Source organism: Abrus precatorius, unplaced genomic scaffold, assembly GCF_003935025.1.
Source record: "Abrus precatorius isolate BTA unplaced genomic scaffold, Abrus_2018 Scaffold10, whole genome shotgun sequence".
Classification (NCBI taxonomy): domain Eukaryota; kingdom Viridiplantae; phylum Streptophyta; class Magnoliopsida; order Fabales; family Fabaceae; genus Abrus; species Abrus precatorius.
The window spans coordinates 7,593,760-7,609,950 of record NW_020874292.1 but is presented as its reverse complement, the minus strand read 5'-3'; the positions used below and the strand labels follow the sequence as shown (position 1 = coordinate 7,609,950).

Here is a 16,191-nt window from a genome sequence, read left to right as displayed (position 1 = left end):
CAATAATGATGAATCTGTGCTTTATTGCACAATTATGTAAATATTAATCTTTTTTGTTTCTCCTATTTCCCTCATAGTCTGTATTTCACTTTACAGGCACAACATATTGTATTTTTATCTTCTCTTTTTTCTGCGACAATGAAAAAAGGTTTGAGAAATATCCTAATTAATTAGCTTTGACTAGATAAGCTTAGACATAGGATCAGGACATAAACATTTAATTAATTGTTCAAATGCACCCCCTTACCAATCTAAGGTATGGCCTCACTTTCACGGTTTGGAATTAGATTTTGGTTTGGTCAAAATTTGACGAGACCACAACTAATGTATGTTGAATAGTTCTTGCTTGGTGGGTTTGGATGGAGAACCTAGTCTGCAACCTGAAGCCAGCTATTGGAATGAAGCAGAAAGCACGGTCAGCCAACCATTTGAGTTGTGAAACTTGTTTGGTTCCCATTATTAACTTATAGTTTTGGGTCATCTACCTATATGGTTTGCAAAATCTGCTTACGCAAGTAGGACCTATCTTCCTCAATTATCATGATTGACTTCAGACTTGTAGCAATCACGTCATCAACCTTCAAGCATACTCCACCTTTGAGACAACCGATACCCAAATTTATTTAATTGGTTTAAAAACAATCGACACGAATTGACCTGCATCAAACCTTCATCCAATCTTGTGCATGAACGGGAACAGTCGATTCATTCTCTTCATTTTTGTGGGCAAAATAAACTAGTTTTGTCTTTTGTGACCGCGAATGGCGGTCACAAATTAAAGTGAGTTGAAGGACCCGTATCCCAAATTCCATGGTCACCAATGGAATAGTCCTCGTTATTCTAGTCAACAGCTCCTAATTCTTTTTTTTTTTTTTGGGTAGGAAAAATCAGACTCATAAAAAGAATGTTGACAAAAAATGGAAGAAAATACTGAACAGAATGTTGACCCTAGAAAGGAATTTAATAAGGTGAGGCATTTTAATGTGTATTCTAACAAGAATGTGAATGTAGTTCATTCGGCCTTACCGCCCTACCATTATTTTTCTGTGTAGATACAACAATATAATAATTGCTGACTGTAAAAAAAAAAATACAAAAAAACTGCAATATAATTGTTAGTGACAACTTGGCAAACAACTTTACATTAAAAAAAAAATGGGTCCGTTTTATCAGACCCGACCCTCAATACGTGGAGCTTCTTTCTCTATGGGCCCAGAATTTTCGGACTCTTCCTTCCTCCTACTTCCCAAACGCAAAAGCCCATACAACTTGCGGAACTCCCTCACCGTGTGAACACTCTCCCTACATATTACAGCACCCGATTCGTTATCATCACTGCTCCGACCCGACCCGCTTTCGCTCAACTTCTGTCCCCCTCTCCTCGCATCTCCACCGTTGGATTGAACCTGCAAAGCCGAAATAACGGTTTTCAAGGCCCGGCTCGGCGAATTGCGGTTGGATATCATGATCTCGCCAACTTCGGCTGGGCTGAGCCGCGCGCCGGTCTGAAAAACCTCTTCGACCTGAGGGAAAAGCTTGTGCTCCTTCAACCCTAAGTAACTACTCGCGAGAATCTTGAAGGTGGAGAAATCACACAAGGGAAAGTGTATGTGAACATCAACCCTCCCTGGCCTCAAAACCGCTTGATCAATGTCGTCCTTAGTACCGTTCATCGTGAACACCATCACGCGCTCTTCGCCGCAGCACGACACGATACCGTCCATGAAGTTCAACACGCTCGATAAATTCACCGCCGTTGATTTCCCCGCCAGCAAGCGATCGAGATCCTCGATCACGATCATCGACTTCGCCGTCGTTTGCATCAGCATCGTCTTCCAATCGGAGCCGTCCGTGAGCTTCGAAACGTCGACGTCGTAGACGTCGTAGCAGAGGAATTTCGCCATGGCCGCCACGAAGCTTGATTTCCCCGTGCCGGACGAGCCGTAGAGGAGGTAACTCCGCTTCCAAACGCGCCCTAACCGGTTGTAGTACTGCTTCGACTTGAGGAACTGGTCCAGATCGGATTTCACCTTGTTCTTCAACTCTGCCTCCATCGCCACCGTCTCGAAGCTCGCCGGATGCGTGAACGGAACCGATCGCCACCGCGAGGTCTCGCCGGCGCCGGAATTGACGTGCAGCTTGATGTCCTTCTTCCGGCGCTGTTCGATCTCGTCGGCGACGGAGAGAATGTGCTGGAAGTATTGGCGGAAAATCCTTCGCTTGTCTTTCTTCTTGATTTTGAGGAGGAGGGTGGCGGCGGTGGCGTCGTTGGTCCATGAGAGCTTGGCGCCGAGGAAGGTGTCGTGGACGGTGTGGTTAGGGTCGAGATGGAGGAAGATATCGGAGGGATTGGGGCCGGAGAAGAGGTTGGTGAAATCGGAGTCTTGGACGGAGGGGAGAGAGTCGAGGTAGGTGAGGATTTTGTGGTACAGTTGGTTTTCTTGGAAATGGTGATTGTAGAGTGGGATTTTGAAGGATTGATGAAGGTGGAGACGGTTTTCAAGTGAGAGGAACCATTGGTTGAGTATGTGAAGTGCAGAGGTTTTGCGGAAGAAGCGAATGGTTAGATATGAGAATAGAATTATGAAGAGAAGGGAAGAGATGGAGGTAACCCATGGCCAAATCATTTTTGACATGGAATCAATACAATCATGCATGCGTTTCGATCAATTAATGGTACCTTCAATGCAATGCAACTTTGTATCAGTGTCAACTTTGAAGGGGTCATCGCATAAGCCCTGTGCCCCCAATTTTTATAATTATTTCCATTAAATATAAGTAAAAACATGTGTTCTTCTTTGGTGTCTTTGATTTTCAAGGTTTTTGACTCTTTGTGCCTCTCACTCTGCACGCATTTTTCAATTATTGTTCAAAGCCTTTTTTTAAAGAAAAACAAATTAAATTTTTTCTTATTTTCTTAGCATATGTTAGTATTGACGAATGATGATGATGACCGGTAATGATAGGTTCCTCGGTGCTCACATGAGTTCATAAAGTGGCACTTTACAGAAAATGACACGCTTACTCGTATAAGTTGTCTTAAACCAACAATGCGTATCTATTTTTATGTAATGAATCATGTTATGCTAACTACTATTTATGAAGGTTTTATTTAGTTAACTTTTATTTGTATTTTGTGTGATTTTTTTTATAAATTCACATTCTTTAGTTTTTGAAACAAAAATTTTATTTTTAATTTTTCTTTCCTCTCTCTTTTCTCTTTTACCTTAGCTTTCAAATATTTTTTCTCTTCCTTTACACTTTAAAAAATTTATTTTATTCGATAACAAAATTAATATTAATGAATTCTTTTGGTGCAATATTAATGAAATTTGAATGAACAGTTTCGGTTCAAAGTTTTGCATAAATAAGTAATATAAAATGTTTGTATTTATTTTTTCCATAAATATTTCCAAATTTGGTCGGTTTTTTTCTTATATAATATAGTTTTGCATTCTATAATAATTTTATAACGTATGTTATTGTATGTTAAAATTTTACGTAATTTGCTCGTATCAAAATTTTATACAAGTTTATAAAGCAATCCATTTTCAACTATTCATAAAATTACTTCAATTGTTATTGATATAATTGCTTATTAGTTTTTTTTTGTTACTGTATAAAAAATAAACCAAGTGCCAAATTAATCAATAAAAAAAAAGTCTCAAATTTAAATATTTTTAAAAGAACATTATTGTCAGCTAATTTAACGAAGATCAACACGCCAACTAATTGGTTTTGAACAGAAATACAGTTACCCATAGTAATGGAATTCGTTTACTTCAAGATAGCCGCAAAGGAAGTTTTTGGTTGGTGATTTGTCATCATAATTTATTATGAACTTGTTTGTAAGTTGTGACACCGTGTTCCGATTCCTTAAACAGCTTAAACTTGAAGAACGGGAGATATTTTTGGTGGATAATTCCAAGGACGTACCAATTAATGTTTAGGATACTTTAAGTTTAAATTATATTAAATTTTATCAATTTAACTGTACCGATTAAATTTACAAAATTTTATATAATTTTAAATTAATTAGTATTTTATTTATTAGGTTCAGGCTAACCTAAGTTATCGGACTAAATTTTAAATTGTCAGATGTACTTAAAAAATATAAACAACTCAAATTTTTGACACCACTTGTATGTATCTTATATAAAGTGATAATTTTAAGAAAATATAAACAATTCAAATTTTTAACATCACATGTATGTATCTTAAATCAAAGTGATGATTTTAAGAAGGTATGTATTTACATGTATTGATTTAGTTTCAATTTATAATAAAAATAATTTTTGAATGAATAAAATATTAAATCTCATATTAGATTTTTAGGGCAAGGGTGCAGTCAAAGGGAACGTGAGGAAAATAATTGACGAAAAAAGAAGACATTATAAGAGTTAGCATTGCATTCAAAAGATCGTCTAATTGTCTCCTTTGTTTTTGAAGGTTGGAAGGTCGCTAACGTTGAACTAGGAAAAATATTTTCGACTTTCAACCGCCTTCAATTGTAATTGCCTATAATAATGGCCTAATTCTTCGAAATAGCATATAATTATTTGGTTGGTTACCTTTTTATATCACGCTGTTTTTATTCTCTATCTCTCTCTCTGGAAGACTATTTTTTTATTCCCATTATAGGGCACAAGTAATTCAAACAACATATCAATCAAACTATTATGATAAATAATTAACCTTAAACATAAGTAGTTAAGGTGATTTAGTCTTGTGAGTAAAAAGAGGAGCAGTTGAGGCTTCCTTAGGAAATAAATAATATATAATATAGTTAAATTAAAGTGAATACAGCAAGTCCTAAAACTTATACTAAAAAAATACTTGCTCTAAGTATTAAATTAAAATGTGGTTTTATCTTTTTGACTAGTCATTTGGTCTAAGTTACGCGACGGTTGTAACGGTTTTTTATGGTTATAATGGTTCAACATCTTTTAAAAACCATCAAAAGAAGAAAAAAAACATTTTTAAGTAAATAAAAAAGGTTTGATGCAACCTGCACGAATCGGCCAAGAGCATGACAAAGGACAATCGATGCAACGATAGGAACCCTCGAAACTATTTATTTCGCGTGGAAGACAATTGATATGCCGATCACAATAAGGACAGTATCAATGATGGCTTAAGATTTAATCAATCAATGTCATAAGTTTCATATCCTGAAAAATTGAAACCTATTATAAAACGATTGTAACCAATAAAAGATCGAAAATCCCCGTAAAATAGATTGTCGTATTAGCGAAAGAATAGAGTTGTCATTCCACCCTCAGTTCCATATTACATCCATTTTTGTCCAATCATCTGCAAGTGTGTTTTTCTTCACAAGACTTTCAGGTTTTCGATAACGACCGGGATGTTTCCAATTAGAATAACGACTTCCAATGCCAATTCGAAGACCCTAAATGAGTGAAAATAAAGACACGATCCCTCTCCGACTGCGATCAATAATGACGTATGCCAACATACATTTAATAAAAAAAATTTAACCCATATTAAAAATTATAACATTTAATAGTAATAATTTATTGAATTACAATGTCTTCTATAATTTTTAATATAAATTCATCACATATAACTTTTTATCCAGTACAAATTGGACAAGTTAAAAAAAAAAAAAAGGTAATATTTAATTACTCAATTATCGTAATTTTATTCGATATTTAATTTCAGCTTCTGTTTTTTTCCACAAACCTTAAAAGTGGTTAAGTAATGATGGAACCACGATGCAGGGGCATCAACAAGACACAACCAGACCATACCAGGGAAGATACACCCCCTACGTTGTGGTCCTGCATTCAGTGTAGATATTATGCTTGAGAGGGAAAAAGCTTAAATTTGTGGTCCTAACTATATAATGAATGAATGTGATGGGAAGTGCTTGCAACTTTCAAGGGTTTGAGCTAATCATCAGCATATGCTGGTGGACCAGAAAAAGATAAAAAACACGAGGATGATAACTGACCCACGGTGCTTAAAAGTATATCCCTGCCGAACCCACTTCAATGCCAGTTATTTCCCCGAGGTCTCAATCATTGGTGGCTGTTGGCAACTTGATACAGACTGCATCGCCTTGATGAATCCTAAGCTTACTCTGTTAAAGTTGTTGGGCATGTCAGTGTTAGATCCAGTTATATTAAAGGGATTAAATCATATAATAGAGCAATTAACTTTTGCTTATGTTAGTATCAAAAGGACTAGAAGAGTAATTTAGAACTGATTCAATTAATGGCACGCTTTTCTCTTTTCCACAAGCTAAACAGAACAATTCAAATCTTCCCTTGACCTTGAGTCCACTTTACTGCTCAGGGCTGATGGATTTTTTTTATCACCACTTTTTTTTGTGTTTGGCTAGTATTGTTCAATGTAATAGAATGTGGATGGACCTAACACCTGAAATACACATTAGCTACCATTTTATGCCGTTCTACTCATAACATATTATATAATATACAAAGGAGCGTGGAACAACTAAAATATCCCTGCATTACCTAAAAAGTATTCAGAGATAAAATTTGGCATAAATGGAATATTTAAAAGTGCTATAAGAAGGATCGATGCATCAAATACGGAACAAAATGCAATAGCCAACCACTGCACTTCTATAATCGATCGATGTGTAAAAAATATATGTTCTATAATTAGTATAACTAAGGAAATAATCGCTGTTACAATTTGGACTAGACTAAATGACAGCGGAAGAATGCTCTAAAAAAAGTGAACACTTTAAGGATCCGGGGCATCTGATTGGAGGTTAATCATTTGAGAAACCAAAAGTTTAGAGAATTCATTGATTGCAGCTTGAAGCTGAGAATCACCTGATTCACCATGCACTGTCCATCTTGAAGGTAACTGAAAGCTTAATCCACCGTATTCACTTGCAGCAACCTTTGTCTTCTGTGAAGTGGCAAGGGCCCTCTCCAAGTCTAACTGCGACAAAGGTCTAGGTGCCTGAAATGTGCAAAATAAACAAAATAACTTAGTAATTTTCAACATCTCCAGCACTTGTTATATGAGAAAGCCAAGACTAATCAATTTGTTTAACAAGACTTAATATATGAAATCACACCTAACAAGAAACCACAAATTGATCTCGTACATTAATTGCTTTCATTGACCAAAGATATCACTCTCAAGCATGCAAATATAACCTTGGGAGCATACAATAGTTTTAAATAGAACAGACATACTTAAAATTGATTTATTCCTTCTCGGTTAGCAGAAGTTGAAATTGATATGAAATTCTAATCAAGTCAGCCATTGAAAACAGTATTCACAACTGGAAGAATGAAAATTTTGTGGCATAGAAGAAAGTAGCAGAGAATATACTAACAGGTGATCGTTTCCCTTCCTTCTCTTCAGCCAGTAGTTCTCTAATAGGAAAATAGGCAGCCTTCTTGCAAAGATCAAATAGATCTGAACCAGTGTAACCCTCACATAACCCAGCTATACGACCAAGGTCTATGTTGTCTTCAACCCTCTCACCCTTTAGGATAACCTTCAATATTTCAGCCCTCTCCCTTTGATCAGGAATTCCAATTTCAAAGGCTTGAGGAAGTCGTCGAAGTATTGCTTCATCAAGTTCTGAAGGACGATTAGTTGCTGCAAGGACCATAACTCGAGCATTCTCTACACACGTACACATATATATTTAAATATAGATGAATTGAGAATATAAAGTTACCAACTAAATCTCCAGCAAAATTGTCATTATCTTATTTGCAACTTATCTTGAATATTAACACAACAAAAGAAAATATCATGATAACTAGTTTAAACTTACGATCTGTGGTAAATCCATCCCACAGAGCCATGAACTCAGTTTTCATGTTTAACAAAGCCTCGTGATCTGTTGTACGACGCTGACCCAAAAAACTGTCTACTTCATCAATGAATATGATGGCGGGCTGGAGCTTATGAGCCAAGCTAAATACAGCAGCCACTGCAGAACATCAGAATATTAAATTTAGACCAAAAGAGGAACCACACTTCAAACAAAGAATAAAACGTATAAGCACATTCAAAATTGGATACAAGTTTATATCATACAATAACATAGGCAGGGTTTGGAAAATTCTTTATATATATATATATATATCAAGAAACCCTTGTTAACTAACTTCTCTGATGAAGAATTTGGCGAATATAGCTAAACAGCTTCAAGCTATCAACCAAACAACCACACAGATGTCAATTCACAATAATAAGTGAACATAAAAAGGGGTAGCCTTTCACTGTCCATTCCTAAAGGGAAAGAAACATGCAAGGAGGGCCAACTCGACCAGAAACAACAACAAAACTTCATCCTATTAGGTGAGGTCAACTACATGAATCATATAACACCATTAAGTTTAATTTAAAACCAAATTCTCTGAAACGTAATTTAGAAAACTGGAATTGATTGTAAGATTTTAACCTTATTATGTTAAAAATTGTTACTATATTAACTTCTTTGGAAAAATGGTGTATTAATGATCGATCATAAGCATTTAGCAGCTACAAAAATTTGTTGAATGGCCTTTAATAAGGTGGAGGGAGGTGGCTTCATACTTTAAAATGATATTTGAGTTGTTTCAAGCCCCAATGCCAGGCCACTATTAACAGATTGTCATTAGGTGAACAGAGAACCTTGTCCATGAATGAAACATATTGAAACATCAATTCAAAAGTACAACCATACTGCACAGTGTAAATTAAAGGGATGTCAAACAAACTTATTGGGAATCAAAAGCCAGAAGAAAAAATGAAGCGCAAAGCAGTCACGTGTTACTTACATATTCTTTTACAGGAAACAACAACAGTCTTTTACCAGTAAGCAGGATCGATCAAAATGACCCCACTTTCTATTGTAAATCATGTTTGTGACAAATCATTTAAATCTAAATCCTTTTGTTTGGCTTGTAGTTTTTTATTAGGTCTCCTTCTACATCTTACTATTGGCTGAATTTTTTGTTGTTCCTTTACACCCCTACCATTAGTCCCATATAACATCACAAATCCTATAGCTATGCAATAAAACTTTACCTTAAACTAGGGTGGTACTGTTCTATCATATATAGCACTCAAGTTAATCCCCCAATTCAGCTAGACCTTTTGACTCCAGTCTTTACATCTCCCTTTATTTCTCCATCAATTTGCAACTCAAACAATTTGACTTGTGCCATATGCTATGGTATCCAATTTTCATGTCAAAGATAGAATTAGTGCACCTCTTGCTAAAGTTACTTTATACAGACTCCATAGTACTTCTATTTAAACAAGCAATATGCTTCCAAAGCTTGATGTCAAAAGATCTAGCTTCATATTTATCTCTTTTCTTGACTCCAATTAAAATTATGTCATCTATAAAAAACATGGCATCGTGGCACCAGCTCTTGGATACATTCAAGAAGCATACTGAAGACCAAGTTAAAAAGATAGGGGCTCAAAGTTGACCCGTAGTGCAGTCCTATAGACTATAGTTGTAGGAAAGTCTTCTATGGAACTCTAATCGTAACCCCATCATACATATCCTTGATTACTAAAATATAGGAAACACAAACTCCTTTCTAAAAAAAAAAAAAAGTTCCATGATAGCTCTTAAGCTACCTTATTGCATGCCTTTTTCAGATTGATGAAAACCATGTGTAAGTCTTTTTCAATTCCTCCAATTCTCTCCATCAACCCTTGTAATAAGTACATTGCTTCCATGGTTCACCTCCCCAGCATAAAACCAAGTTGATCTTCAGTGATGTGAGTCTCTTGTCTTAATATTCACCTTAAATAACCTTCTTCATGAGCTTAATCCCATAATTTAAAGTTTGGTAGGTCATCATGTTCTTTTTGATAGGGATAAAGGTACTTTCTTTTCTGTTTTTTGGTTCAACTGCTTATGCTACATTGTATATAGCTGGTCCCAAGTTTAAAGGAGAGGACAATTGTGCTAGGCAGTCAATAGTCAACATAAAATTTGGTTTGACTATTCCTGGCATGGATCAACAAAGTGATACTCAACCAAATTTTACATGGATCAACAATGTGATTGTGACATGTTCTTTGACACGATCCATGCAGATTTAAATGCATTGCGAAGAGAACTTTCCCAAACAACAGTTTGTCTTATAGTTCAAAGAGCAGCCAATTTATAGCATAAAACATAAAGACCGGTCTGGAACATGGATAACTTTACAAATGCAACATTATATATAATATTCTGATGCAACAAGACATATACTACAATATTGTTTAAAGAATTAAAACAAAAATATACACAAAATTCAATTTAAAATCAAAATCATCCATGTGGGTTATGAACCTTACAATCAATATATATAAACTACAACCATTAATAAAGCACATTCATTTTACTTCAAAAAGTATCAGATTACACAAAAATATCATCTTACAAGATATTCAAAAAGCTTCATCCAGAGAAACAATAAGTCAACAAGACTCGTCATGTTGAATTTGACAAGGGAAATCTGTCGAGTTATCAAATTTCCCATACATTGCAGTTGCACTAGTATTTTTAAGTTTAACTGAAATTAAAAAAACATAAAAATAAAGTATTTGAATCAGGACACGTAATCTTTGCCTCTATTAACTTGATATGGTGTGTCAAAAATTAAAATTCGTATTGGAATTGACTAAACACCACAAAAGCTAGCCATTGTAGTTGAAGAATCCAAGGCTTTATAAACCCCACACTAGAATCCCATACTTTTAATGTGAAACTCAAGTCCCATACCTTGCAATCGAATCCTAACATCCTACCACATTCTGCAACTCTAGTTCTCATGCAAGCTAGCTGTGCACTAGCCCCTTGAATAATAAGGCCTTTGGTTCTCTAACTACAATAACTACCTACTGCAGTAACTGTAGTTCTCTTAAGGTTCTTACTTATCATATTGTAGACAGCAGGCTATAGTTTTACAATATATTGTAGAAGAAGCTGTAAAGATATTGGGCACATACCAAGCTTTTGGGCATCCCCAAACCACTTGCTCATCAGGTTTGATATCCTCACATTAATAAAAACTGCTCCTGACTCCTTAGCAATAGCTTTGGCAAGCATGGTTTTCCCGGTACCAGGTGGTCCATACAACAGGACTCCCTTCTGTGGCCCAAGAAGCTTACCATATGAAAACAAGTTAGGTCTTTTTAGAGGCAAAATAACAAGCTCAAACAAAGCTTGCTTGATTGCTTCGAGTCCCCCAATAGAATTGAACTCCACATCAATGTGGTCAGGATTTATAACATCACAGGCTATAACATCCTGTACACAATAAAGGGCACAAATAAAAATTGAAATAAATGATAACACTTAACTATGGTCCAATATTAACGTCCAAAGTAAGGCCATAAATCCATAGAAAATACAGAATAGATCTAGTCCTTCTTTTCTATGTTTATTTGGATAGAATTCTGTGTTTAAATCCATAGAACTTCATATTATTATCTGAAAACCCTAACAGAAGAAAACTAACGCAGGTGCAATGAATATATGAGACCTCATAAGGGTTAGTCTGAATAAGGGGGCGACCGAGACGCTTGGCAATCTCTTTCTTGAGCTCAAGAGCCTTCTTCGATGATTCGCGGCTCGGGTCGAAGTGTCGGAGCCCCGCAAACAATACCAAGCAACTCAGCGCCGCGCTCGCCGCGTACAGCAACATGTCTTGCAACATTCTTTTCCTTTTCTTGAACTATCAAATCTATATTTTCAATTTGTAATCGATGTTTAGCAGTGAAATACCATCTCTCTGTGTCTCTGCAATTCGGACGACAAACGAAAGTTCTACAAAGTTAAGAATCTCAAGTTTAGCGTTGAGGATCACCAGAGAGAACCTTTACGAATAGCTTGTTGGGCTTGGGCTTGGTCTTGGGCTGGGCTCATCCCTGATGAAAGGCTATTGTTAGGCTTCAGGCAGAGGCCCGGTCTATTTTATTATTGTTATTATTTCTGAAAATTAATCAATAATGTGTTTTACTTGTCATATTGGCAAGATTATTTCACGGCAATGGGCACTAAACTGATATCAATAGCCCAATCATCAAAGCTGAAGGGCGGATACGCTTATTCTTGCGTGTTCTGTCCCATGCAAATCCTGGATATTTTATTATAAATAATTATGAAATAATTTTTATGAGAAATTATGCATAAAAAATTGATGTAAATATTTTTATTATTTAAAAAATATATATTCTACAATCAACTCTATATTATACATAGCTTTCATAACTTAGTTCTATAATAAAATTTGTAAATATATTGAATATGATGTATTTATAAATATAAATTATAAAACATTTTAAAAACTTAACTTATGGATATTACTTTGTTGATATTAAATAATAATTAAAATGTACAAATGTGTAATTCAATTTTAATTGTAAATAATTTATAAAATATAATATTAGTCCTTACATGTGTTTTTTATTTTTAATTTTGTCTTTACACTAAACACCTTATTAACTTTAATTTAGTCCTGTAGTACATATGTGTTTTGTAACATGACTTTTAACACATAGAAAGGTTTGCATATGACTCGTATAAGTAGAAGCATTTGACAAAGTTTAATATTAGCTTAAATGATAAAATTTTTAAAGTGAATAAGATATGAAGATAATTTTTTAACCTAACAAATTCGCTTAAACAATGATGACCATAAAAGAAAAGATTAATTGGACAATAAAAAATTCTCACTTATTAAATTTGTTTAAATAAATTTTAATTGTTTTTTTAATTTTATATCATAGTAACATACACTATACACTTAAAAGACAATCATTATATATTTTATTGTATGCAAGTGTGTGATCTAGATCGAATTTGGAATAAATCGGATAGAAAATAAAATAAAAATTATTATATATTTTATTCCAAAATTACACATATGAATATTACTCACGTACATGATTAGATGACTAGATTTAAGGTTCTATTGCAACATGATTATGGTGGCAACTGAGTTTTCTCTCCATCTATGTGTATAAGTCAACTCATTCAATTATTAGGCAGTAACTTGATAACAAGGACCAAAATAAAATATAAATTTAATCTTAATGTCTATCTTAATGATTATCATTTTTAACTTAATCATTGTCAAATCAAAGTCTAGCTAATTAACTCATTCTTTTGCAATTCATTTTTGTTTAAACAAAGATTGATTATATTGTCACTTAAACATTAATTAAACATCACTTGATGTAAGTAAATAATGACTTGATAACAAAAACTAAGTTGGAAATGATAGACACATATAAAGACTCAACAACATTTTTTTAAAATACATGAATCCAACTGAAAACGAATGACACGTGTAGAAACTACATCCATATCCTAACTGTTTATTGTAGAGGAACATTTTTGGGCAAAGTTATCAAATTAACAGAAACTAAATAAAAATTTAATTGATGAAAGATTATTTTATAAATAGCAAACAATGATTTTAAAATATGAAATATTACATTCTTTTTATAAGTTTCAAATACCTTAAAATAAATTTAGACAGTAAAATAGAAAATATATGATAATAAAATTCATTGTTTACACTGTCTCTTTTAATAAAAAGAAGAGGAATTAGAAACAGGCATCCAAATCTATTAAATGTTTAAATTAAAAAAGTGGTAATTTTCAGACACTTTAGTTAATACAATTTTTGCCTCAAAGTCAAGAGCAATCATTGATTTACGAATCTTTGTTTGAATAATAAAAATAATTGATCTTACTGAAAAGTAAAACAAAATTGTATAGAAACAGGGCAGTGGTGCAACTTTGTTTTTTACGAGCTTTCAGAGTTTTGGCAAAAATAAGCATTTTTAAAATTTATTATTTGATTTCAGTTATGGTTTAAGCTTTCAATCTTTTAATTTAAGTTATTATTCTAAATTATTCTATGCAAAAATTTTATCAAACTTTATTTTGTCTCCTCCATTTGATGAAATATTTAAAATAGCTGTACTTTAATTATTTTTTTAATATTCTATATTTCTTCAACATTTCACTATCAAGCGATCGTCTAGAACTTTCAAACTTAAGTTTTTAATATAAATAAAAAAGCTTAAAATTAAATTAAACTTTTAAAGAAAAATTATAATTTTGGTAAAATAATGAACATTAAAAAAAGACTATCGCATTGGAAGAAAGTGACTGATAGCTCTGTGACCACTTCTCCATTAATCAACAAGTAGTGGAATCCTTTCATGTAAGACAACCCTATTTTATTCGTTGAGAGATTGATGATAAGAAATTTTGAGACGATAGTATATATTCAAATATTATGATAATTATCGTCAGAGTCATTCAATGTAAAGGTAACTAGATGCTGGACTTTCTGTCTAGTTTTTAGATGCTGCAATATGGGCCAACGAAAAGCTGGGGATTTGAACCAAAAGAATAATACAAGTGATGGTCAATTTATTTGAAAAGGAAAGAAACCTGGTTCCATTGCTAACACAATTTAGAGTGCAAATAATTTCAACTACTGTGAAAATTTTAAAACTTGTTGGACTGAAGTAAAATCAAAACTGGGATGCATAATAAATTAACATGACATACAACAGCATTTTACTAGATTCTCTATTTTTCTCTGTGGTCCTCTGTCAAAAAAATCTGCCATAGAAGGACCAATCTAGGGGAAGGAAAGAGGTTTGTCGCATTCACTTTAAGTCCAACAAGTTTTTAAATTTACTCAAACCAAAATAAAAGAAAGAATAATCTTTGGTAACACGCAGAGGAGTACATGGGTTGAGTTAAAGGTGCAGATTTTTTTAATTATATCAAAGTTTTGTCTTCGAGTTAATCTAAATATTTAAAGTTAATGGTTCTATATGCACTAGGTTACTTGCTGTGAATTTCCTAGTAAGTTTAAAACCAAAACAACTGAAAGTTAATTCAAATAAAAGCGCAAGACAAGTTAATTTAATGCTTTTAACACATACTAATTTTTCCACTAAATCAAAATATCATTGACAATTTGTGTAACGCAATAAAATCGTTATTCGTTAATCTTATAAAATGGTATAACAAATAAACTATTTTATTTAAGCAAGTTAATAACTGTAACATGCCCAGCTTGGAATATACAATTTGCATTCCACACAAAAAATATAACTGTGCGTGAACAGAATTTTTCCTTTTGTTACTCTTACGCATCTTAGCAACAAATTTTTTAACCCACCTTTAATTATTAGTTTAAATTTATTAAAAAATATAAAATATATTAATTTAAGAATGAAAAAAAGGTCATATAATTATTAAATATTTTTAATTAATATTTAAGAGTATATTACATTTTTCTTAATTTTTTTAATAGTACTCCAGCATGGAGATTCGATTTATCCAGCCTGTTGGCGAGCTTTTGTCTTAGCTTTTTAGAATTAGTACAAAATGGGACATCAAATTGCGTTGGCATTCGACTCAAACAGGAAACTCGACAATAATTTTATCAGCATTAGTGAACCTCGGAGCTGGACGCCTTGCACTTGTACTGTATCTTACTTGTTTTCTTTTGTTTCTCATCATAAGTTCCATTTGTTATTATAATTACAATTCAAGTGTGTTTATGGGTACAATATTAAGTTTTTTTCTTGTTTTTTATTACTAGACAGAGTTCTATTAAGTCTTTAATTATTAGACTTGTTCTGCTTAAGATGAAAATGGATGATTCTTTTGGTACAAATTATTTTTTTATAATAGGCAATAGGCTTTAGAAGAGGATGTTCTTACAAAAATATTCTAATATCTAAATTAGAAGAATTTGTTCAGGTTACCTGATTGAATTAGGGTAATAGTTGTCCCTATTTTAGGAAAATTTCTACCTTATATAAGAGCGTTATAAATTTTGTTCTTTAGCATATCTATCATGTGTTATTGAAAGTAGTAGTTTCGATATGAACAAAGGTAGTTCAAATTAATATTCATTTAAAAATAATACAGAATAACCGTGGAATTATGACTCATATTAAGGTTAAAGTTGTTATTAATTATAGGCAGTGAGTTTTAATTAGTAATAGTAATTTTAGAGGTTTGCTCACAGTTATAATTATGACTCATATACTTATAAATAGTTTAATTTGATATAAACAAATATAATTCCTATTACTATTTTTATAAAAAAAATATTTATTTAACGAGTTGTTTAATATTTTAGTTCTCAAAATTGTAATGAAATTTACTTTACAACATGAAAAATGCAACAAATA

The 16,191-nt window shown here is 33.1% G+C and overlaps 2 protein-coding genes across 3 annotated transcripts; both read right to left on the bottom strand.

Annotated features, from left to right (window-relative positions):
• Positions 1-973: 973 nt before the first annotated feature.
• Positions 974-2,637, bottom strand: LOC113849149 (AAA-ATPase At2g46620-like). Its single transcript, XM_027478831.1, has one exon. The coding sequence runs from the start codon at positions 2,634-2,636 to the stop codon at positions 1,170-1,172; it is 1,467 nt and encodes a 488-aa protein (XP_027334632.1). The 5' UTR covers position 2,637; the 3' UTR covers positions 974-1,169.
• A 2,871-nt stretch (positions 2,638-5,508) lies between these two features.
• Positions 5,509-11,821, bottom strand: LOC113849532 (ATPase family AAA domain-containing protein 1-like). 2 transcript variants are annotated; one of them, XM_027479509.1, is made up of 6 exons: positions 11,499-11,820; positions 10,963-11,263; positions 7,793-7,951; positions 7,343-7,638; positions 6,828-6,960; positions 5,509-6,103 (listed from the first exon to the last, which is right to left on the bottom strand). In XM_027479509.1, the coding sequence occupies exons 1-6, from the start codon at positions 11,670-11,672 to the stop codon at positions 6,099-6,101; spliced, it is 1,068 nt and encodes a 355-aa protein (XP_027335310.1). In that variant the 5' UTR covers positions 11,673-11,820; the 3' UTR covers positions 5,509-6,098. The 2 variants fall into 2 exon arrangements, with proteins under 2 accessions (XP_027335310.1, XP_027335302.1); XM_027479501.1 differs by lacking the exon at positions 5,509-6,103 and having other exon boundaries at positions 6,566-6,960; positions 11,499-11,821.
• Positions 11,822-16,191: the final 4,370 nt, after the last annotated feature.

What these genes read in the sequence shown, in the direction of transcription:
- LOC113849149 (XM_027478831.1), bottom strand. Translation starts at nt 2,636, where the DNA reads ATGTCAAAAATGATTTGGCCATGGGTTACCTCCATCTCTTCCCTTCTC.
- LOC113849532 (XM_027479501.1), bottom strand. Translation starts at nt 11,672, where the DNA reads ATGTTGCAAGACATGTTGCTGTACGCGGCGAGCGCGGCGCTGAGTTGC. An exon ending in TTCAGACTAACCCTTATGAG is followed by an intron (nt 11,264 to 11,498) that starts GTCTCATATATT and finishes TATTGTGTACAG; the next exon opens with GATGTTATAGCCTGTGATGT. An exon ending in AGGAAGGGAAACGATCACCT is followed by an intron (nt 6,961 to 7,342) that starts GTTAGTATATTC and finishes TGCACATTTCAG; the next exon opens with GCACCTAGACCTTTGTCGCA.